The sequence below is a fragment of the Melanotaenia boesemani genome, chromosome 19 (assembly GCF_017639745.1).
Source record: "Melanotaenia boesemani isolate fMelBoe1 chromosome 19, fMelBoe1.pri, whole genome shotgun sequence".
Lineage (NCBI taxonomy): Eukaryota > Metazoa > Chordata > Actinopteri > Atheriniformes > Melanotaeniidae > Melanotaenia > Melanotaenia boesemani.
In genome coordinates, this window is record NC_055700.1 from 24,266,278 (window position 1) to 24,290,078 (window position 23,801).

Sequence of the window (23,801 nt, forward strand, 5' to 3'; positions counted from 1 at the left end):
CACAATAAATACCAGAAAGCAAGAACACATTATTAAATTACTTAGATTATTGTTTAGATTACATATTTGTGTCATTGCTAACCCTTTAATCCCTTAAGCCCTAGGGTTTTTGAAGGTGTAATTCGGCTGAACAGACCTACCCAAATTAAATCAACAATAACTCTGTATTTTTCAGGTCAATATACATAACCGTGGTCTCAATGGATAGGTAAGACCCTATGGAATATAAATCCAGTGTCAGAAACATTGTGAATGTTAATATGCCTGTGCAACTTGTGATAAACCATAGGTAAAAATAAAAAATTATCCTTATTATTGTTTTGTTTTTTTTACACAGATGAAAACTTCATAATAGAAATCAATCTGTGCATAAAGACACCACTGCATGCGGTCAAGCAACTCCTTGACTACAACTGTACAAAGTTTCATGAGAACAGAACAAAGCTCATAGCTTTTATGCAGGTTTTAGTGTGGATAGTACCAGGCGGACTTTCCATTTGGCCACTTGGATACGCAAACTGTGCCAAATTGTGCTGTGTCTGTATTTCCTCCAGAGCTTCTAACACGGTGTATTTGGTTCTTTGTAATTTCTTGGACATGTTTATGGCTTTTATCCTTTGTTCTAAATGGATAAAAAGTCAAGATGAAGCAAAGAAATGAACGCTGTTCGATATTCGCTCTTTCCGGTGCGCCCACGTGCGTAACTGCAGCAAAATGATAATGATGCTCCTTTGTTTACGCGCAAGCATTTATACCTGACAGATAAAGCCCCGTTCAAGTGTAAGATATCATTGGAAAGCTTGTAAGATATAGAATTTGACCGAACTTTATTTACACTGCCAAGACCCACAACAAGACAACAAAATAGCTGTAAATGGGAGCATATGACGTGTTAACGCATGACGCAGTTTCACGATTATGGATTATTACGCTGTGAGTTTTGGTCGAAGAACAGTGTGGATAGACTGAAAATTACCACAAAAAGGTAAGGAAATAAAATATGTGGCTGTTTGTGAGAATGGCTTTGGGATTTGGTGTATTTGGTGATAAACATGCTATCTGATAAGGCTTGCTGTGATATGTGAAGGTTAGCTTTGTGTTTGTTTTGAGACTGACGTGAGGTGCTTGGTATCATATGAAAGTGCAGCTTGTCTAGTTTCATTTGATACCCGATATTTTGGGGTGTAGTGATTGCATTTTGTTTCGACTGTTACTCGTTATGGTGGCGTTGTTGTTTGTGGCATACGTATTTTAAAGTTGTTATTAAACAAATTCTTTGTTGACCAAATGCACTTGAAGAGTTGATTTAGTGGCATTAGGTATTCTTCTTTAAGACACATTATAAATAAAATATCCTTACATCACTAAAGCAACTTTTTTACACACATGAACTTGTGTTTACACCTGTTGGACCCACCGGTGGGTCCGTCGGGCTTAAGAGGTTAACAGTCTACTCTAGTATTTGGTGAATCTTATTAGACATTTGTGGGTGCAAACCTTTCAGAGTCTTTTCTATTCAATTTTTTGGGTCTGTAATATAAAAAAAATAGTGTTTGTTATCCCATTATGACTTCAAGTTGTTCCTATAATATAGTATTTCAAAATTACAGAAGGCTCTGTCTATACAACTTTTTCTTCTAGGACCTGAGTTTCGCTTTACACACCACGTCACAGGCTAGCAAGTGGATATCAACCGTAAGATAGATGCCAAGTTAGCCACCAGTAGGGGCTTACTGAGAAAATCTGCAAAAGTTCTGTAGTGCCTCTTTAATTTTGAGCATAAATAAAGTTTAAATGCAGTGTGAAAGAAAACTCTAGCTGAGTGTTGCAACCCCAAATCATACCAAGTCTAAAATACTATGACATGTAAAAACAACCTAAGAAGTTTGGCCAACATCAAAATGTGTATCCGACCATTAAAAAGGAGGTACTTGTAATGGTTCTGGCTCCGAAACCCTTCTAGGTTGCCTCGGCTCATCTAGTGGTCCAGCTATTGTGCACAGTGACCACAATTCTCTTGTTTTTAATGAGTCAGATGAGTAATTCGGGCAGAAAACTGATGTATAGTTTTTTTTTATTGTTGATTAATTTATCTATTCCTTTTTAAAAATTGTCTGGAAAAGCTCATATGGGCCTGTATAAATCCAGAAGAGACAGTGTCATGGTCTCTGTTTGTTTGGCTCCGGCCACAAACTGTAGCTTTGTTTGTTCTTTGCTTTGTTATTAGTGATACACAGAGCTGAGAGTTAACATCAGACCTGTTTTCAGCTTTGGATTATTTAGGGGAGCAGCCCAGACACAACAGTCCACTGTTGGTTTGTGGTCTACTCTGATTTTGTTTGTTTTGGCCAGGGCTCCCATCTGCCTCTTCTTACTTGTCTTTTTTTTTTTTTAAGTATTTGCTTTTGTATTAAACTTTCTTCAAAATATTACTAACTCATTAGTGGTTTTGGGTCCTTTGAGCCAGAACTTGATTTAGTGACTATAACATTTATTTATTTATTTTCTGAACTAATCATACTGATTTTAGAGCTCTTTGTGGCTCTGTTTGAGTTCAGTTTAAGGTGAGAAGCCTGGATGAGATGGATGGCTGTCACAACTGGATTCATCAGAAGCGCTCAAACAGCAGCTTATTTTCTGGTGACGTTTCATCTGTCAAACATGCCAGAAGCTTACATTCGCTGAGCTCTCGATAGTCTGAGCAGGCAGACTGTAACATGATGCATTTAAGGGGTTAAAAAATTAGTAGAATGAAAATATTTCAAAATGATATTAAAGTAGCTTTCATTTAGCCAATGTAATCTAAAAAAGATGTTTACTTATAACCTTGTGGTTTGTTGACTCCTAGGATACTGATTCAATTACTGACCAAGCGCAGTATTTAGTGTCCAAACAGGGGGTGAGTGCTTTTAAAATCAATCAGCAGCTCGATAGCCTGCCCGCAATTCTCTTAAGTGAAAAGTTTTTGTAACATGCATGAAGCAGGCTGGCTTCCTCCTGCTTTTCATATTCAGACACTTTTCTGACAATTTATGATATTCTGATTAACTCAAATCTTCCAACTCCAGGTTAAAACAACATCCTTTGCTAATCCAACCAGATTATAAAACATACATGTGCAAAGTTTGGCTACACAAATTCAGTTTGTACTGAAAGACTGGAAGAGTTTGAAAGTTTAAAAGGATAACAGCTCTAAGAGAGCCTGGAATAATGTTTTTACAAAACATGAAAATAACCAAGATAAAGCATTAATGACTTCCAGGGGGATTTTGTCTCAGATCAGACTGCTCTCCCACCGCCTTCTAAGTCTGAGAAGAATAACAAACCAAAACCAAGCTGCAGTGGTGGCATTATAACCTAAATCTACTGACAGTGAGGGGAGAATGAAAATATATAAAATAAAGAAAATATAGAAACAAATTAGGAAAAGGGCAAATCCTTACATTTTTGTCATCTTTTGTTTCACTCCCACATAGTCTGAAAATGAGCCACCTAAAAAATTATCCAAAACTATTGATAAACTCTCCAGATGAGAGATGATTCTGAATGTGCAGAAAATAATAGGAAAAAACACAGTTAGATCTGTGCTGCGATGCTCCTCTGTAGTCTCCTGGAGGAATTCAGTTTGCAGAGCAGAATCACAGAAGCCAGACAGACAAACTAGGACAACTGCTGCACTTAACCATATACAAAAACATCTGTTCGAACAAATGGGATCTTTGTGTCTTTCACAAAAACACTTTGAAAGGACGGATTAAGCTTATCCACTACACAATACAACAGCTTATTGTACGGACAGAACAAATAGATGAGGTGAAATCAAGCAGAAGGCCATTTAATAATAGAGAATCTTTTTTTTTTATTAAAAAAAAATAATAACACACACATATATATATATATACAGTCATGGACAAAATTGTTGGTACCCTTCGGTTAATGAAAGAAAATATCACAATGGTCACAGAAATAACTTGAATCTGACAAAAGTAATAATAAATAAAAATTCTATGAAATTTAACCAATGAAAGTCAGACATTGCTTTTCAACCATGTTTCAACAGAATTATTTAAAAAAATAAACTCATGAAACAGGCCTGGACAAAAATGATGGTACCCCTACAAAAGACTGAAAATAATGTGACCAAAGGGACGTGTTAATCCAAGGTGTGTCCACTAATTAGCATTACAGGTGTCTACGATCTTGTAACCAGTCAATGGGCCTATATTTAGGACTACAGGTAGTCACTGTGCTGTTTGGTGACATGGTGTGTACCACACTCAACATGGGCCAGAGGAAGCAAAGGAAAGAGTTGTCTCAGGAGATTAGAAAGAAAATTATAGACAAGCATGTTAAAGGTAAAGGCCATAAGACCATCTCCAAGCAGTTTGATGTTCCTGTGACTACAGTTGCACATATTATTCAGAAATTTAAGATCCATGGGACTGTAGCCAACCTCCCTGGACGTGGCCGCAGGAGGAAAACTGATGACAAATCAAACAGACGGATAATACGAACGGTAACAAAAGAGCCCAGAAAAACTTCTGAAGAGATTAAAGGTGAACTTCAAGCTCAAGGAACATCAGTGTCAGATCGCACCATCCGTCGTCGTTTGAGCCAAAGTGGACTTAATGGGAGACGACCAAGGAGGACACCATTGTTGAAAACAAATCATAAAAAAGCCAAACTACATGTTGACAAGCCACAAAGCTTCTGGGAGAATGTCCTATGGACAGATGAGACAAAAATGGAACTTTTTGCCAAGGCTCATCAGCTCTATGTTTACAGATGGAAAAATGAAGCATATGAAGAAAAGAACACCGTCCCTACTTTGAAACATGGAGGAGGCTCTGTTATGTTCTGGGGCTGCTTTGCTGCATCTGGCACAGGGTGTCTTGAATCTGTGCCGGTACAATGAAATCTCAAGACTATCAAGAGATTCTAGAGAGAAATGTGCTGGCCAGTGTCAGAAAGCTTGGTCTCAGTCGCAGGTTATGGGTCTTGCAACAGGACAATGACCCAAAACACAGCTAAAATCACCCAAGAATGGCTAAGAACGAAACATTGGACTATTCTAAAGTGGCCTTCTATGAGCCCTGACCTAAATCGTATTGAGCATCTTTGGGAGGAGCTGAAACATGCCGTCTGGAAAAGGCTTCCTTCAAACCTGAGACAACTGGAGCAGTTTGCTTATGAGGAGTGGACCAAAATACCTGCTGAGAGGTGCAGAAGTCTCACTGACAGTTACAGGAATTGTTTGATTGCAGTGATTGCCTCAAAAGGTTGTGCAACAAAATATTAAGTTAAGGGTACCATCATTTTTGTCCAGGCCTGTTTCATGAGTTTATTTTTTTAAATAATTCTGTTGAAACATGGTTGAAAAGCAATGTCTGACTTTCATTGGTTAAATTTCATAGAATTTTTATTTATTATTACTTTTGTCAGATTCAAGTTATTTCTGTGACCATTGTGATATTTTCTTTCATTAACCGAAGGGTACCAACAATTTTGTCCATGACTGTATATATATATATATATATATATGTGTGTGTGTGTGTGTGTGTGTGTGTGTGTGTGTGTGTGTGTGTGTACATACACACATGTTGGGGACCTAAACATCAAGCCTTCACCTTCAAGTGACCATCATTAGAAATAAAAGAAAATAAATAAATATAAAAAAGAACAGGCATAAAACTTTATTACCACTAAGCATTAGGATGTAGTGCTTTGGATTAACTGCAGGTTGGGTACTGCTTTATGGCTGAGCCTTATATAAAGTGAATTACAAAAATTTACATTGGGGAAGTGAATTATATTTTCAACATAGTTGAAGGTTAGAAAAGACACATTCCAGGATATAATCCATTGTCATCAGTTGTCTGACCCATCAGCTACATGCAAGCAGGTAATAAATATCTCACACTTTGGGACCGCATTGCTTTTGATCTGTTTGTAGCTGAGTGTGAAGCAGCTGAGAAGCGGATTGGCAACTCCAAACTTGAGAAAAGAGTGAAGTGTCCTCTTCCGGGTCAGGAGTGAAGGAGTTCAAGTATCTCATGGATAAGAATGACGCATCGATGAGTGGGTTGGTGCAGCATCAGCAGTAATGCAAGCTCTACATCGGTCTGCTGTGGAGAAGGAGTTGAGCCAAACGGTGAAACACTTGATTTACTGGTTGATATATGTTCCTACCTTCACCTACAGTCACGGACTTTGGGTAGTAACCAAAAGAACAACATCATGGACAAGCAGCAGAAATGAATTTCCTCCACAGGATGTCTGGGCTCTCCCTTAAAAATAGAATGAGAAGCTCGGTTATCCAGGAGGATGCTCCACCACATCAATAGGAATCGCATAAGGTGGCTCGGGTATCCGGCTGGGATCCCTCCTGGATGCCTCCCTGGTGACATGCTGGAGGGACCACATCTGCCAGCTGCCCTCAGAACACTTCAGGATCCTTCTTAATGAGCTGGGAGAAGTGGTAAGGGAGAGGGAAGTCTGGGTTTCCCTGTTCAAGCTGCTGTTATCATGACCTAACCTCAGATAAGTGGTAGAAAATAGATGGATGGATACACTGGATGCCTAATAATAGTTACTGTCACTGTCATTTGCCGTAAAGCAAAATGCTGCTGTAAAGTTATGCACCAGGACAGAAAAAAATGTAACGTGTGATTTCTCAGCCTCAGGATGCTGCAGGACAACAACAGCTCCAGAAATGTACACAATAAATGTCACTGAGCCATCAAAGCGAGTCAGAAGAACAGAGTCACAAAGTCATGTAGTGCAACTTAAAACAGTCTTATTGCGACCATCACTGTTTACCATAAGACACCTAAATACTAATATAACATCATTCTGAATATAAATACAGCACATATGTAACACCAAAGGAAACTGTTCCAAAGAAAGGAGGAGGTAAACACCACCTCCTTCATATCTGCTCAAACTGACTTGCTCCATTTTTCAAGGAATCGTGAACGTTTGAGATAGGAGTACACCATGGCCAAACAGGTGTGAATGAGTGCAATCACAAAAATCAATCACTAAAGCCAGAGGAAGAGGAGTGAGAAAAGAATCAATAAAAAGTGAGGAAATGGAGGAGAGAAATCTAAAATTATTTTTCAGCACCATGGACAGCTCATGTAACTCCAATCATGGTTGTAACGTTTCACTGTTGTCTTATCGCTTCATTAAATAACACACTGTCTTTACACTTATTATTAGTAGTAATGCTGCGGTAGAATAAAGCAGGTCTTCATAGTGCGTTTAGGGCTTTAGAGGGACAACACACACGCCTCTATGGTAACCATCACCTTCCCTCAAGGTGTCTAATTACCAATCACTTTCCTAGAAGTAGTAATATACAGTTTACACTCTGAGGTTGCTGTAACATCACCACTCTGATGGTATAAATAACCAAAGCTGCTACCAGTCAAGAAAATTAATTTCCACATAAAACATTGTTTATCTCCAAGTCACCGTGGCCAAACTCATAATTTATGAGGACGTGACCATAACGTACACACAAGAGAACAAGGCCGCATCTATATATCCCCTGTTCAACATATTGCTGATTTATATTTCTGTGTAAGCTGCTTTAAATATGCACGAGTGCAAATTCAGAGTGTTTGGCAAAAAGCAAAAGGCTTACCTTCACTGCTTCTGCGTGGGTGACTTTATCGAAGACTTTGTCGTTGACTTTCATGATCTGGTCCCCGATCCGGAGACCCTGCTTCTCCGCTAGGCTCCCCGGCTCCACCAGAGATACATAGATGCCAACCCCGTGCTCCGAGCCACCGCGAATGCTGAACCCCAGGCCCTCGTTGCTCTTGTGTCGCTTCATGGTGACCTGCCGCAGCTCGCCCGGGGGCTCGTGGATAAAGTTCCTCCCGAGCAGAGGCACCAGGGGAGCTGTCCCGTCGCTGCTGGTGCTGAAGCTGTCCGGCGAGCCTCGCAGCGCAACCTGAAACTCAGGCGGGTTGTTCGGCGAGAAATGCCCGGGGGGAGTCGGGCTGGCGCTGGGGTAGTCCCCCGGCGGCGGCTCGGCGGTGCCATTATTTGCAACTAAATCCGACTTTAAATAAAGACCCTCCGAAGTGTACTGCTCGAAGAGGAGCTGGTCGGAGCGGGGAATAACAAGGCGCAGCATGGGGAGAAGTTGCCGCTTGCTAGGAGCGTTGAGGATGACGTTGAGGGTCTGAACCAGGTCATACACGTTGCGTTTGGAGTGGTAGACGTTGAGGCAGTGGATGAACTGCTCCCTCTCGAAGTCGTTGAGCAGAAGGTTGAGCGCGTTGTGGAGCTTCCGCACGTTGGCCGAGAGAGTCCGCGCGCTGGAAGCCACCGAGTTCGCTGAGGAGCTGAGCGACATGCGCTCCAGGTCAGTGCTGCTCATCCTGGTGGTGTGACCGGGACGCGGCGCCACACTGCTGCGGGTTACAGAGCGCGCATTACAGGCTGGTGGTGCTGGATCACACCGGGACTTGGCATCACGACCGCCGTGGAAGTCGCGCTCCTGTTACATCCATGACGTCCAGCTCTGATAGAAGAACTGTTACTTATAAATAAAAAAAATCGATAAAGAAACAAAATAAGTCAAATTAAATCAAATTTTCAGCTCACACAAATTAATATGTAGTTACCACACGTTATATTACTAAGAGAAACTTTACGTGCGAAACTGTGCGTCAACTAAAGCCTCGTGGAAAACTCGCCGCGCTTTGTCAGGGAGCTTAATGCGCCACGTAAGGCTCTCAGCCTGCATGTCATTAGCTGGCGTCTTATTTTCCAGGGAGGGTCAGGTGGCTGCCGAGCCACCGCTTCTCTGGTGTCCGCCTCACAGCCTCAGCTTCACTCCGGGGCACAACACACAACACCGGAGCTGAAAATTATGTCGTCGCCTTGCTGCACAACCAGTTCAACTAAACATTTCCTCCACACTGCAAATAAAAAGTTATTTCCGTGCTTTTAGAGAGTTAGTCTAATAAAATCCCGCTCCGGCCGCGGTTTTACTTCCAAAACGATGATAAACTCACAGGAGTAAAAAAAAAAGTAAATAAATAAACAAATAAATCCAGCTGTGTAAGATGAGCCAAGCAGCGTTTGTTTGCTCTTTTCCTCCTCGGCGTACCTCTTCCGTGGACGCTACTACAGAGACTGAGTGAAGAGTGGCGGCTCGCTCCTCTGAGCGTCCTCTGTCAGGAAATGACGTAAGCTCACCCAGCCAATCACTCGCTTGTGAGGATTAACATACGCGCGTGGCACCAGCATCACCAAACATGTTGAGCTAACCAACTAATTATAGCTAACTGTCATTAGTGGTGGTGCGCGTGAGCTTCACACGTTTTATCTGGTTCGTGTTTCAAGTCTGTTTAGTTTGTTGGTAAACAACGAGTGGCTGTTTAAATAGAGAATTAAGCCGTTTCCACCATCTTTTTCTATCAAACTCCATCAATGCTATGATTTAAGAGCAAAAATTTAGATGGAAAATAAACAACTCACTTAAAAACATTAAACATTATTGCTTAAAGTTTCAAAGATGATCCTATTTGCATTCAAGCTAACATAAACTCTATAGTTACAGTACTTCCATTTTACATGGCTAACAACTTTTGAGGGGATGGTGTGGTTTAAAACGTTCAAAATGATGAATCAAAACAATGATATGGTTTTTCTTCGTCAGTAAAGTTGACTCTTCTGTCATGGGAATTTCCCCCACTCCCCATGCTGAATATTTTTGTGCTAATAATGTATCTATGAGCTGACCAGTCAGGCCAGAATGGTGAGAGGCGTAACCAGACAGGAGAAAAAATTTGATTTTGAAGTAAGAAAATGACTCTGCTTTTATGGAAGCAAAAGGCGGCCATGGCTGCAATTATCTAATTTTGACACCATTATCCAGACTAATTAGTCCATTATGAGGAGATCATGATGATCATTTCTGGGATAACTCAAGCAATAATCAAAGTGAGCCTTATAATCCTTATTAATAAAATTCCCAAAAAGCAGTTAGTAACTAAATTAACTGGTGATTGCTGCATTTCCACAGAAACCAGTTCATTTATTTAAAGTCATTGTCTCAAAATTACAAGCTAACTAGTTAACCTAGCTAGCTACACAACTGTAACTAGCTAACCTAATTTAACTGGTGATTGTTGTTTTTGAGATCCTTATTTCAAGAAAACAAGTAGTACCGAAATTAACTGATAAACTAATAGTTGCAATAAAGAAAAAACTTTTTTATGCTCAGGTTAAAAATGCATCCAGCTCCTCTACTCTGCCTCCTTTAGGAAGAACAGACCATAATCTGGTTCTTCTCATCTCCACTTACAAGTCCATCGATCGGCAGCAAACAGTCATCATACTGACTATTAAAATCTGGTCTAATGAAGCTAAAATATGCACTGAGAGGGTGCTTTGAGGCCACAGGCTGAAATGTCCTCTGTGAACCACATGGAGACATCAATTCCACAACTGAGTCAACTTCTGTGTGGACAGCGCCGTCCCAACAAGAACAGTGAGGTGCTTTCCCACTAAAACCCTGAATCACCAGTGACCTAAAAAAGCTGCTAAACAACAGAAGAAAGCCTTCAGGGGATGAGACAGGGAGTTACTGAAGGAGGCTGAGATCATTTAGTGCCTGAACCAGGGGCAGCTGGTCTAGCCACTGAGCTGACCCCAACCACAGATTTACCAGTAAATTACATCAGAGACTGATATGACGGCATTAGACGGGGAAGACTACCGAATGCAGTAAAATCTCAGAAAATGGCTCTCATTATGATGTGCAACAACTCTTGATGATTATCAGTTATCTTATGGTTAAATTTAACACACCAAAAGAAAAAGGATGTGTATTTGTGTGTGTATCAAATCAAATAGTTTCAGCTTTTTCAGCTTCAGGCTTTAAACTTTAGTGAACACAACTGACTTTGAATAGTTTTTATGCAGCTTTCAATCAGATTATACATTTTTGAGTAATTAAAAATATATATATATTTCCTATTCTGGGCAGAAAATGGGCACCTTTAGGCTTCAAGTTTAACTCCTCAAAGACAACTGAGTGGTTAATTGTGTGTCATACCAAATGGCTCATCCTGCAGCCATCCTCTAAACGTGAGGCTTGAAAACCATTAAAACCTTTATTAATAAAGAGGATAAAGTGATTTTTGGTGAATTCAGTTTACTGCTAAAAGAAAGCACCTAAATGCCCCAAATCAGCTTCTCTTGCCAAGATAATGCCAGGTTCTGATTTTAACCCTCTGAGTCCCAAAGTTGCAAGTATACATATATATATAAAATATGAACCCGTTCATTTCATACACACACACACACACACACAACAGGACCACCAGTTTGGGTGACATAAACCTACTGCTCTTAGAAGAAGGTTTGTGTCATTTTGATTGTAAATGATCACCTGGGGTGATAAACCAAAAAACAAAGAAGATAGCAGCTTGGTATAAAATGTACCAACAGACCTGGATAATGAAAGTGTTGTTCAGAAAATGAATCCATGGACAGAACAGAACAAGAAGGGAGCAAATGAGGTCAAAGCAGAGCTGCCTGAAATCACAAACAGAGGCAGCGCTTGGCAACCTGAAAGTGACACAGCAAAACTGTCAGCAACAACCCAGGCAACCGAGACATGACCAGAGCATCTGACACTGTGTGCAAGACTTTACAAGAGGAGGCTTATCATTTAAAGTTTTCCTTCACGTAAACAACATTCCTACTATGAATAGTAGACATAGTGAGAGTTCATTTTAATTTATGACTAAATTGTTTAATATAATGACTTGAAATAAAGTTATTGTCATTCCAGATTAGTCTGAGCCTTTCAGGTGAATTGAGCATAAACAGTTTTCTAATCATGGTTTGGAAAACCCTTAGCTGACCTGCACAGAGTCCTATCTCAAAATCCACCAAACCCCTTAGGGATAGACCCACCAGTTGGGTCTTATTACCCAGTGTCACTTCCAAACCACTGTGACTCTAATGGGAAAAAAATCCCTGCAGTCAGATTCCATAATCATAGACACAGAGTCTCCCCAGAGGAGCATAGACTGTCCAGCACTTTTAATAGTTTGGTATGTTTGGCCATAAAACTTTAGTTTGCAAGTTATTTTTCTTTTTCTTTTTTTTTTTCTCTCTTTTTTTTTTTAAAGGAGGTGACGGGCGACTAAAAAGCTGTGTCATAAGTGATCGATACCAAAGAGGTTCTTTTTTCAGAGTGAGTGAAGCATCTGCTAAAAACAGCAATAACAACAAAAAGAGCTCTCTGTGCCGTAGAATGAGTCTGTAGGTCCAGCAAGGCTGCAAATTGCCTCTGACCAATAATACCATCTACTTGCACTGACATGCTCAAATGTTCTGGCTCACAATTTTCAAGGTGACAAAAAGAAGAAAAATAGAAATAAATTTTAACTGTGCTTTTGCTATGAATGAGTAGTTAAAGGTTTGAGGTAAAGATCTCTTTGTCACCGTCTCATTTGGTTAATATTATCCAAACTAACAAGTTAAATGCATAAAGCTTTTAATGTTAGTTTAAAATGTTTGTTCAGCCCCTGAAAAATACTTACATGTAATAGTCAAACAAATGGGATTCATTTTTAATCATTTATAGCTACATACAATAATCGGCCACTTTATTAGGGGTTCAGTTATCACAGTTGTCAACACTTTTTGCTTATCAGCCAATCACATGACAGCAACTAGTCATGCAGACGTGAGCAAGATGACTTGTGCCAGACAGGCTGGAGTTTTTCAGAAATTGCTGATTTTCCAGGATTTTCACCCACAACCATTTTTAGGATTTAGAAAGAAGAATCTAAAAACAAAGAAACTAACCAGTGACAGTAATTTTCTGGACCAAAATGCCTTGTTGATGTCAGTACACTTCATACAGACTCACCAAAACAATAGAAGATGGAAAAAAGCTGCCTGGTCTGATGAGTCTCCATTTAAAGCTCCACATTCAGATGGTAGGCTCGGAACTTAATGGAAACATCATGAAAGCATGGATCGATCCTGTCTTTCATCACTGGTTCAGGCAAGTGGTGGTTTAATGGTGTGGAGGATATTTTCTTCTCTCACTTTAGGCCCCTTAGTACCAATAGTTTCTGACCATGTCCATCCCTTGATGTCCACAGTGTAGCATCTTCTGATGCTACTTCCAGCAGGATAAAGCACCACGTCACAAAGCTCAGATCATCTCCACCTGCTTTCTAGAACATGACAATGAGTTCACTGGACTCCAACAGCCTCCACAGTCACCAGATCTCAATCCAGTGGAGCTTCTTTGGGATGTGGTGGATCGGGAGATTCTCATTATGGATGTACAGCAACTGTGTGATGCTGTCATGTTTTAGTTTATTAAGTTGATTTTTGAACACGATAAAAGAAAACAAAGCTTTAAAGCAGGATAGAATCTGGTACCAACAAAGTGTACCTAATGTAGTAACTGGTGAATATAGATGGAACAATTTGGTCTTTCACCTTAATTTTACACTCAATATACACATCTGCATGTTCTTCTAATCTACTCATTGATTGTTCTTGCAAAGGCAAATGACTGATGGGTTTGTATTCTGAACTGCAATTTCTCTGTTTTGATCTATTCTCAGGCTGATACTAGCATGTTATTGTTCATTTTCTGTTTATAAAAACAAAAAGAAAACATAAAACATTTTACTATTTATGCTCAGCCTAAACATCAGCAATTAATTATATGACTATAATGAAGATAATACAGAGCCAGCCAAAGGTTTGGGAACATTTTCCCATTGCATTAATGGGAAAATGTGTTCAAACTTTTGACTGGAACTGTATCTAGCATTTAAAGAAAAAGCTATTTCTCATATATGTTAATGGAGATCATTAATAAACCAAAAAAAAGGAGTGAAAACTGGATATTTAACCATCTGATGAATGATATACTTTTCTATCTAACATGTTTCTGCTGCCTCTGAATGAATACAAGAAATCTGATATTGCAGATTAGAGGTGTTGCATCAAACAGTAATATAATGTACAAAGCCTCGTGTTGCACCACAGGCGGACCAGTGGAAATACAGGCATCAAGAAAGAACAAGCACACAGACAAAGGGAAAGTCAAAAAGCTCTATAAGTTCTTGTGGAACACAATCACAGAGCTAATTATTTGCCACTTGTCACGTTTTTTAATTTGAACAAACTTACTGCAGTCCTGCAGTCCACACGATGAACAAAGCCAGATTCTGTCACGGTGGCTGAACAATTAATATGTTAATCAAAAGGTGACCGCTGTGAGCCGCAGCACTGATTTCCAGATGATGTGAGGGCAACTGTTGGTTGTAGCAAAGAGCAAAGCAGCTGCCTGTTTCCTTCAGAATATTACAGGGATCAGGCCGTTTGGCCCAAGAAAACAATGTTCCCAAAATAAAGCAGGCTCCCTTCTCCTAATTAAATTCCTTGGTTAAGTGTAATCATTCTGAAGGCTTAACAAGGCTTAAATACTTGGCTTAATAGGCTTAGCTACTTATGATCAGATGCTTAACAGTCATCAGTTTTCATTGTGTGCAAGGTAAATTGACTGAAAATGTCCATTATGCCCACGCTGAACTAATCAATAAATAATATTAAGTGATCAAATACCTTGAAAAGGGACACTTACAATAATGAACACAACTGTAGAGCAAAGCCAACCCTAAAATCACTCTTAGCATTACCTTCTTGATGAAGATGTTGGACCATGTGTCCATGGTTTTCTCCTTTTTCTTGTTTGGCACTATCTCCAGATCAATAGTTAATTATTCCATTATCTTGATTCAGTTGTCACAGTGGCTTGGTTCCCGTTTGAGCTGTAAAGCAACAGATAAATGGAGAAACTAGGAGCTAGCTTGGGGCTGTGGAAAATATTCTGCAGGATTAGTAATCGTTGACATAAGGGAAACAAGAACCAAGTGAAAACATGGCCGTCCATTGTCACGTAGTGAGATGTTGGTGACTGTTGCCATCATATAGCAACACTTGGCATTTTGATTGTGGTCACTTTGTGGGCATATGTTAGACAAAGCAAATCAAGCGTATACACTACCATCATGGTTCACAGTTATAACTTCCTTCCCTTGATAGACTATGGAGACCTGCCTCTGTGCAGTCCTCGTGCTCTCTGGACAGTGTGTACCACAGTGCCTTAAGGTTTGTGAAGGGTTGCAAAGCTCTCACTCACCACTGCATCCTTTATGCCATAGTTCAGTGGCCTTCCCTATCCATACGCAGACTATCACATTGGTATTATTTATCTATAAATCCATTCTTAGCATGCTTCCCTCTTTGTAATTAGATTTTATTTAAGTCCAGTAACTGTTGTCTGTGCTCTAATGATTTTCTTTTACTGACAGTCCCCAAAGCTCGCACTGAATTTGGCAACAAGGCTTTTAAATTCTCTGCCCCTGCAGCCTGGAACTGCTTACAAACACTTAAAACTGCAGGAGCTGATCTTAGTCAAAGCTTTTAAAATGACTTATAGAGCAGGGAAGCTGACTCAGTAGGTGTCTGTAACTGCTTGTCCAGCTAACTATGCTTTCTGTATTCTGTTGCCCTCTTAGATTTATGTTTTATATGTTTTATACTGTATGTTTTATGCTGATTGTTTTTTGATTACTGTCTGTAGAGGAATTTGGACTGCTGCTAGTTTGGCCAGGGCTCCCTTGAAAAAGATTTTGTAATCTCAACGGGACTTCCCTGGAAAAATAAAGATTAAATAATAAATAAATAAATAGTTCTGGCATGAAACTGAGTTTTCTCCAGGATAAGGAGTCCAGGATAAAGTAAGCTATGGTCTTTCTGTTGCTACTAATGTGTGAAAATATGAGAATTCTGGAGAAAGGTGAGAAATGAAGCTGTCACCTTAGTAGTCCAATGCGGCAGCTAAAGTGGACAGGGCAAAGTAGAGCAGCCATGCTAACCTGACAGGGATAGTCCTGCATCAGAGAAAAACTGATGCAGGACTACATAATACCTTAAAACTGTAGCCAACTCAGGGAACCTGAAAGATTCTACAATGTTCTGCAGCACAAATAACTGTGTTCCTGGCACATCTCACCGGGACGAGACCCCAGGGAAGACCCAAGACACACTGGAGGGACTATGTCTCTCGGCTGGCCTGGTCGAGCTGGCAAACATGGCCAGGGAGAGGAAAGTCTGGGATTCCCTGTTTAGGCAGCTGCCACCGCGACCCAAACCTGGTTAAGTGGCAAGAAAACGGACAGACAGATGGATAGATGGATGTCTTATTTGTGTAACTTGGATCTGTTTACACACTTTCAGGATGATCTGATATCTTATCCACACAGAAATATAGAAAAATTATTCTCAAATGGCAACTCACCCATAAATGGAACTTAAACTTGTACCTGTAAAGTAAAAGTTAATCCGTTTCTAAGAGACGACCAACTGAACATACGTTTCTGAAAAGGCAAACCGTTCCTGGCCCTTCATGAATCATGCAACACTGAACTTTTCCCACCAATCAGCTTTGAAGTCTGAAGCTCCTGCAGACAGAAAGACAATCAATAACCGTTGTGGCCCATCAACAAGCTCAGTGATGGCATCTTTGACAATCTAAACAGAGACTAAACACTAAAGAGCTCCTGTTTTGAAAAACAGTAGACAGTGTGTGCAGAGGCTGTTTTTATTGTACCCACCTAATTTAACTGAAAGCTTTACATCAATACACAAACCTAGTAATTATTTTCTCTTAAAAACCTGTTGCAGCAGGTGCATTTTCTGCTCCCGAATCAAACTTTTCTTGCTTGCCATATTATTAGCTAAAGCCCAAGTCTGAAAAACAATAAATTACACTCATACCTTCTTCCTGACCTGAAGAAATATATAAACCCTACATCATAAAAAGGAGGTTTATACTATGAGGGTTAAAAGATGAAAAAGAGGCGGGGTTTGTGGATAACTGTCATAATGAGGGGGGTCGCAGTTCAAAAGTGATCTGAAATGCAATTACAAAGTATTTTTATTAGACAGAGATCAACATAAAACCATAAAGTTAATAAAGAGGATTGGAAAAGTCTGGCATTTTTGTTCAAAATGTCTTTTATATACCTTATAAACTTGTACTTATTTACTTCAGGATCAGCTGGAGGTGAAATTGAATAAAAGCGCGTTTTACTGAAGTAATTTTCTAAAGAGCTGCAGAGGCTCTCTGAGGCGATGCTTCATAAGCAAAACTAAAGCCATTTATTTCCGTCCAGGTCATTCGTGATAATCAAACATTGAGATCATGGTGGTTATTGCTTACACCCACTAACCTGCTCAAAACAACAGATCCGCATCTGGACGGCTGCTCCTCCTGAGCTGCTGCAGTAATAAAAAGAAACACAGCGACTCAGGCGGCATGCAGGCCGCGGGGCTTAATGGTGAGATAACTAGAAATTAAATGAGCGTCTATCTTTGATCAGAGCAGTATTGAGCATGTACATTCTGCAGGTTCAGAGCTCTGGTTTACCCTCCTGTGCTTTGACATTGCTGTTGAGCAGATGGAGCCAAACTGCCTGATGTGGCTCTGTAAGCAGAAAGCTGGCAGCTACAGCTCTGCAGCACCATTCATGACCAGACATATCCTGCAGTGTGCAAAGCCAGAGTCAGAGACTAGGTTTTCATTACAGGTTTTGTCCGGTTCAAGTTTGGCAATGCAAATGCTCCATACTGATCAATGGATGACTTTAAAAAGTAATGAGAAACTGACATTAACCGGATTCTAGGACATAGAATATCCCTGTGGAGGCTAAAGTAATGAACTGAGTCTGAAAGGAATTACTTTGTCATTTTGATGAATATACTTGTTTTCTTTCTGCCAACGTAAATCTGCTTTCAACCTGCAGGAGTTTCCTGAATGAATCAGACTCACATTTGCACATTGCACAAAGCTATCATCCAGCTCTATGATCTGAGTGTAGCTTCTCAGTGACATGAGGGAACTTCGGGAAGCTGATTTTATCTTAAATAAGATGATTTTGGCAGACAAAGACAAGAGCTGCTTTCATCCCTCCTCTTGCCTTTCGTGCATGCTTTATTTTTTATTTGTCATCTGGGAGACCACAGGCTTGTGGCTGACATATTCCTGATAGATGACAGCTCACAGCACCGCAAAGTGCCAAGGTCTGTGTCAGCTCAGACGAGTCCAGCTCTCAGAGGAAGAGTTGCTCTGCCATGCAAAGCTGCACCACCAATGGATCATCTTCACTGAGGTGGATGGAGAGCAAAGAAACCAAATCTGCTATTCTTTTGTTATCACGTGATACATTCATGTCATATATTTAAGTGACTGGGTCCTATCCTTTTTAAGTCTTGCATAAACTTTGTGAAAAAAGGAGCTCCAACTCCAGAGCATCACATGTTCATGGAAACTTCTTTCCTCTTGACATGGAGGTGGCAGGCTGAGCTCCAGGAAAGCACTTCCAAAGTGCAAACAAACAAACATTATGATTATATTTGGTCATTTTCATAAAACTGACCACATGCATAATATAGATTAATTATGCATTTTATATGTATGAGATTTCATAAACAGTTTTCTTATTTAATTCAAACTTTACATCATTTTCTCGCAGTTTAGTCTTAGTTTTTACTGCATCGTCATATGTATAACAACATATGCAACAATGAGTAATGTGGAAAATATGCACAAAACAAGTATAAAAAAGGATCATAAAGTTGTTTCTACATAGCGCCAGTCAAAAGAACAAAAAGGTTACACTACCGTTCAAAAGTTTGGGGTCACTTTGCCATGGGATTCAATATGGAAGTGACCCCAAACTTTTGAATGGTAGTGTATATAATATTCTAGATGTAGAATATATAAAAATCTAAAAAAAAAAGAACAAAAACATATGAATGATGCTTGTGTCCTCAGGAGAAAAGGAAAACTATCACCCTGGTTCTCATATCTTTACACTGTAGCTGGTGTACCAGGTTCTGAATGGTTCTGGTCCAGAATATATCTGATCTGCTAATCCCACATGAGCCATCGAGACTTCTAAGATCATCTGGGTCAGGTTTACTTTCCGTCCCAAGAGAGAATCAAAGATTAGTTTTTATGCTCCTAATATTTGGAACAAACAATCAGAAAACTCAAGGTCTGCTCCAAACCGTTTGTTTTTTAATTAGGTCTGAAAACTCTTTTACTTGGTGCCACTTTAATTAAGAGACTGTTTTCCTTTTCTTTCTGAATACTTTTTCTCTCATGTGCACATTGTTAATGATGATGACAATGATGATGACAAAGCTCCCCGGCATCTTAAAAATCTCCCTGCTGACGTCTGTTCTCCTTCCAGTTTCACCCTCTGCTCCGTCCTCAAAGAAGTTCTTGCTCGTGGAAAACGTTTCACAGAATTACTACGGAAAGTGTGAAGTCCAAAAAACCTTTTACAGTGTTTCTTTTTATTTCAAAGACACACTTTCTAACCTTAAACTTGGTGTTCCTCACTTGTTTTGATGGAAAAGTGACATCTGTTATACAATATACAGCTTTTTCAGGAGCTGAGCTTTGGTTTAGTTTAGTTTAGTTTAGTTTAGTTTAGTTTAGTTTAGTTTAGTTTAGTTTAGTTTAGTTTAGTTTAGTTTAGTTTAGTTTAGTTTTGAAACTCATCTGCTGACTTTATTTATTTACCAAATAAATCCTGGATTTTAAACTGCCAATGTTTAAGTTTGGGTACATTGGGAACAAAGTGGAGCCATTTTAATTTATTTTCTTCTCTCTCTGTTCTTAAATCTAATTTGTTGGAGGAAAAAAAACATAATGATTTTGGTAAAAAAAAAAAAAAACTCTGAATTCCCCTTCAGGCAACATTTAGTCTCTGGGAACCTCCTCTTCAGCTTTAAGCCTCTGGTTAATTGTCTGAGCCAATCACAGCACTTCAAGCCAAGGACACAAACATAGACCCGAGAAAAAACCACAAATCTATTCATGCACAGAGAAATGAAAAGATGCCAGATAATATTTGTTGGCTGTACCAGAACAACCTAAAACCTCTGCTGGGGTGTGACTGGTTAGATTCTGCAGCTGTATTGACAGGAGGATTGATTCATGTTCATTTTAATGTGATCCAACAGTATATTTCACTGCTGACTTCATTTCTCATAGAAAGAATATTCCACTTCACCACTCACTCACACACACACACACACACACACACACACAGAGGTCATAATCTCCCAAACTGGTTTTAATAATTCACACAGTAGAAGCAGTAGTAGAAGACAGTAAAACTAAACTTAAAGATGCTAAACGTCCTCTGACTGGGTGATGTGATGTTTGCTGGCTGATAATCCAAACTTTTATATGAAGTGTGAGACTTGGACTGAATACACACATTATAACTAAATATATATCTAATTATGACAGGTCTGCACATGAAATCTCTATGACAAAAGATAAATACATAAAATAAAACAAATAAATAAAAGCATGAATAAAATGTTAATAAATAAAATTAGAAATAACAAAACAAAGATTGTAAACTGAAATTAAAATAAAAAAAATTAAAATGACAACATATAATTAAAAATTAAAAATGCTTATTGAAACAAAAGTAAATATAAAATTAAAATAAATAAAAACTTAAAATAAAAACAAAACAAAAATAAAGTCAAAATGGAAATGAAAACAAAAATAAAATAATAATAAAAAATAGAAATGTTTGATCTTGAAACCTGTTTCAGATTTGTGTCCTGACTCTAAAGTTTTTCTTGTCAGAAATACTTTATAAACTTTTGTAAACAAACAAACAAACAAAAGTTATTTCTGTATTACATAGTAAAGCAGAACAATAGGACAGAATATAAAATATGACACAATTTAAAGGCTGCTTACTTGGATAAGTCATGAAAAAAGGCATAAAAAAGAGAAACCTTGCCACAGGCTGCTCACACTCAGCTTCCTGTCTTCATTTGAAGTTAAAGAAATCCACAGAAGTACAAATGAAAGCAAGTAATCAAACGCTGCATTGGCTGCATCTGTAGGGAATTACCTCCTCTTTTCATAAAGGACAGTCCAGTCTTTTCTAAACAAAAGAAGAAGAAGAACACGGACACTCAACTGTCTTTGCATTAAAAGGATTTAATAGTCTCTGATTAAGGCTAAAGCTTTGATACCTCTAGGACTGTTAGAAACTGTTCTCATTCTTGTCTTTGTTCTTTACGCAGTAAAACTTTAATGCCTCCTAGTCTTTTAAAAACAAATAATAGAATACATGCTTTATTGTTGTTATACATGTATACATATTTATGTTTATAAATCTGCTGATGCCTCTGGACACATCTTTACTGATGCTCCTCATGCTGGGTGGATGTTTCTACATCCAGGTGACCCAGAGTTTGTGTCCAGATGGCTAGCTAGCTACCCTGTCTCCAAGGATCTCCTCTCTGAGATCCACAGCCGGCTTGAAGGCCTCTCTACTGCTTTGGTGGTGTTACGGATGGATCTCCTCTTGCTTTCTCCCTCGATGCCCAAATAGCTGGAGGTTCTGGCTAAAAAACGGACCGCAAGGTATGCACCTCGCTCTCCATCCAGCCTGCTGCTAGTCGCTGATCAATCCCCACAGCTTGTCCTACATTTGTGACCAGAGGCTAAATTATTCTTGCAGACTTTGTAGACTTTATATAAATATGTTTGACATATTTGACAAACATATTTCATTTCATACTTCATGCACAGATTTTTCTACAACACATTCATAGCCTTTCATTTATGATCTTTAGAGCAAGAGCATGTATTTTTCCTTTTAGTTTTGAGGTTATAGTTTAGGTATTTGTGCTTGTGTCACCTGCGTTTCTCCCACCTTTTTGAAATCTGAATGCCATGGCTGTGCAGCCGTCTCAAAATAGAAAACAAAGAAGCTGTCAGGAGGCTGGAAATAAGCCCGCGCGGCGTGATGCAGGGGCCGAGGCTGTCACACACTTTACCAGCAGCCACCCTTTTTAGGCTTACTGTGCCATTATGTGGATTTCTGGCTGCAGAAGACTCCAATAAAACCTCCAACTGAACAAAACACATATAGACTGAATCTTATCAAAGTCAATATTTCTTTTTTCATTCAAGCAGTTGATGGACATTATGACTGAAGCTTTGCAGGGAAAAAAAAAAGCAAAATTCTGTGTCTGCGCATTAGTTAAACTTAGCTGGATGTCTTGTTTCTCTGTCATCAGCCACCCAGTGTACCTGCCATAATGACACCTCGTGTGGCTTCTGTTACTTTAAGATGAAAAACATTTCTTGGTAAAAGGCTGCTTTGTGCTTTAATGGGAAACTGCAAGCCTTGGCACTCATTAGGATCATTAGGAGATGTTCCTGGTGTTTGGAGGACAGTGATGGATGGTTTCTTCTGCCCCCTGGTGTTGGACTACTGAAGCTTTCACTAAGCAACTGCTGGAGCTGCAATACGTATCTGCCTCGTGTGTTTTTCTAAAACTGGCCATCGATATCCTGCAAACTCATTAGCTAGAAGCTAATCCTCTGAACCTGTAAAACTATCACAATAAATGCATGCGGCAAGATTTGATGCTGTTTTACAAGGTTTGTTTTCTATTTTCCAGTTTTTGGGTGCACGACTATTTTTAGCATGTTGGGACTGCAAATGCTCAAGTAGAATTCACAGCAAAGATACATGCAAGTGTGGGCTGTTGATAGAAGAAAAAGAACCTCAAAATATGTAATGAAAACTTTTATTTAAAAATTCTGTGTGCACAAAAAGAGCTGGACTTCAGAGAACTTTGCAATAAGCCACAACTTGAGTTACAAAGTGCAGAATAAGTCATCTGTACAGTGAATGCAGGTTTGATAAATAACAGCGGAAAAAAGAAAGAAAATAAGAAAATCTGCTTTAAAATTTCACAAAAATAAATAGAGAAAAAAGCACTTTTTATGTCAACTGTCTTCAAAACAATAAGCTACAGGGGTGCTTGCCAACACCCGGCCTCTGTTGTCACCGAGAAGTACCGGCTGTGTCAGAGGTGTGTAATTTGTCCTTGCATGGCTCCGTCAATCAGTGAAGCATGGCCTCTGCAGGCAGGAAAACTAAGACGTCGTATCGCCCACATCTCAGTGTAGCTGTCGTCCTCATATGGTTCATCTTCAATAATAATGAGAATCACATCACTGATCATTTTAATTACCACAAGAAAAAGATTTGGCCAACCAGCGAGGTCTCAGTGGGAAGCAGAAAAATTTATTCTAAAAGCTACTTCTGGTTAAGTTTTCTTGGAAATCAAAACAAAACTATGATCACTTATGGGGGGTTTTAATATCCATCTAAATAAGCTATTTATAATTTGTTACCATCATCAATACAAAATAGAAATATGTATATTTATGGCTTTAGGTTTATTTTTGTATTCATGTGTATCATTAAAAGTTTGTAAATGTTTTAATACATATTTATTAAGTGAGGCTTTTCAAAGGGTTAAAGCAGAATAGAAGATATGAATTTTAATAACTTTTCTTATGGGAACATACACAGCAATTATGTTCGGGCTGTGATTCTTTAATCATTATTATTGTAAAACTTTTGTATAGTTGCTCAAAACTAGAGTGGAAAAAAAAAACAATTTTTTTTTTTTCCTGTTAAGTACAAACATGGACGGTTCAAAGTATGAAGCCAGAAGTCCCACTTTTACCTAAAAACAAACTTGGAATTTTTTTAAAATAAAATCTAACATTTTGTTTGTTGATCTGAACCATTATTGTACAGATAAATCCAGAGACTATTTTCAGTGTCTCAAGCAACCAAATTCATTGTATTAAAAAAATA

The 23,801-nt window shown here is 39.0% G+C and overlaps 1 protein-coding gene across 3 annotated transcripts in view; it reads right to left on the minus strand.

The window, feature by feature from the left end:
- The window catches only part of whrna (whirlin a), a 199,929-nt gene extending 190,718 nt beyond the window's left edge, over window positions 1–9,211 (minus strand). For 2 of the 3 annotated variants that reach the window (XM_041969777.1, XM_041969778.1), the window contains exon 1: window positions 7,649–9,210. In XM_041969777.1, coding sequence (XP_041825711.1) covers window positions 7,649–8,392 — 744 coding nt within the window. In that variant the 5' untranslated portion in view covers window positions 8,393–9,210. Of the gene's footprint in view, window positions 1–7,648 lie in introns of all 3 variants that reach the window. The other variant, XM_041969776.1, reaches the window with a different exon arrangement.
- Between the last annotated feature and the right edge of the window lie 14,590 nt (window positions 9,212–23,801).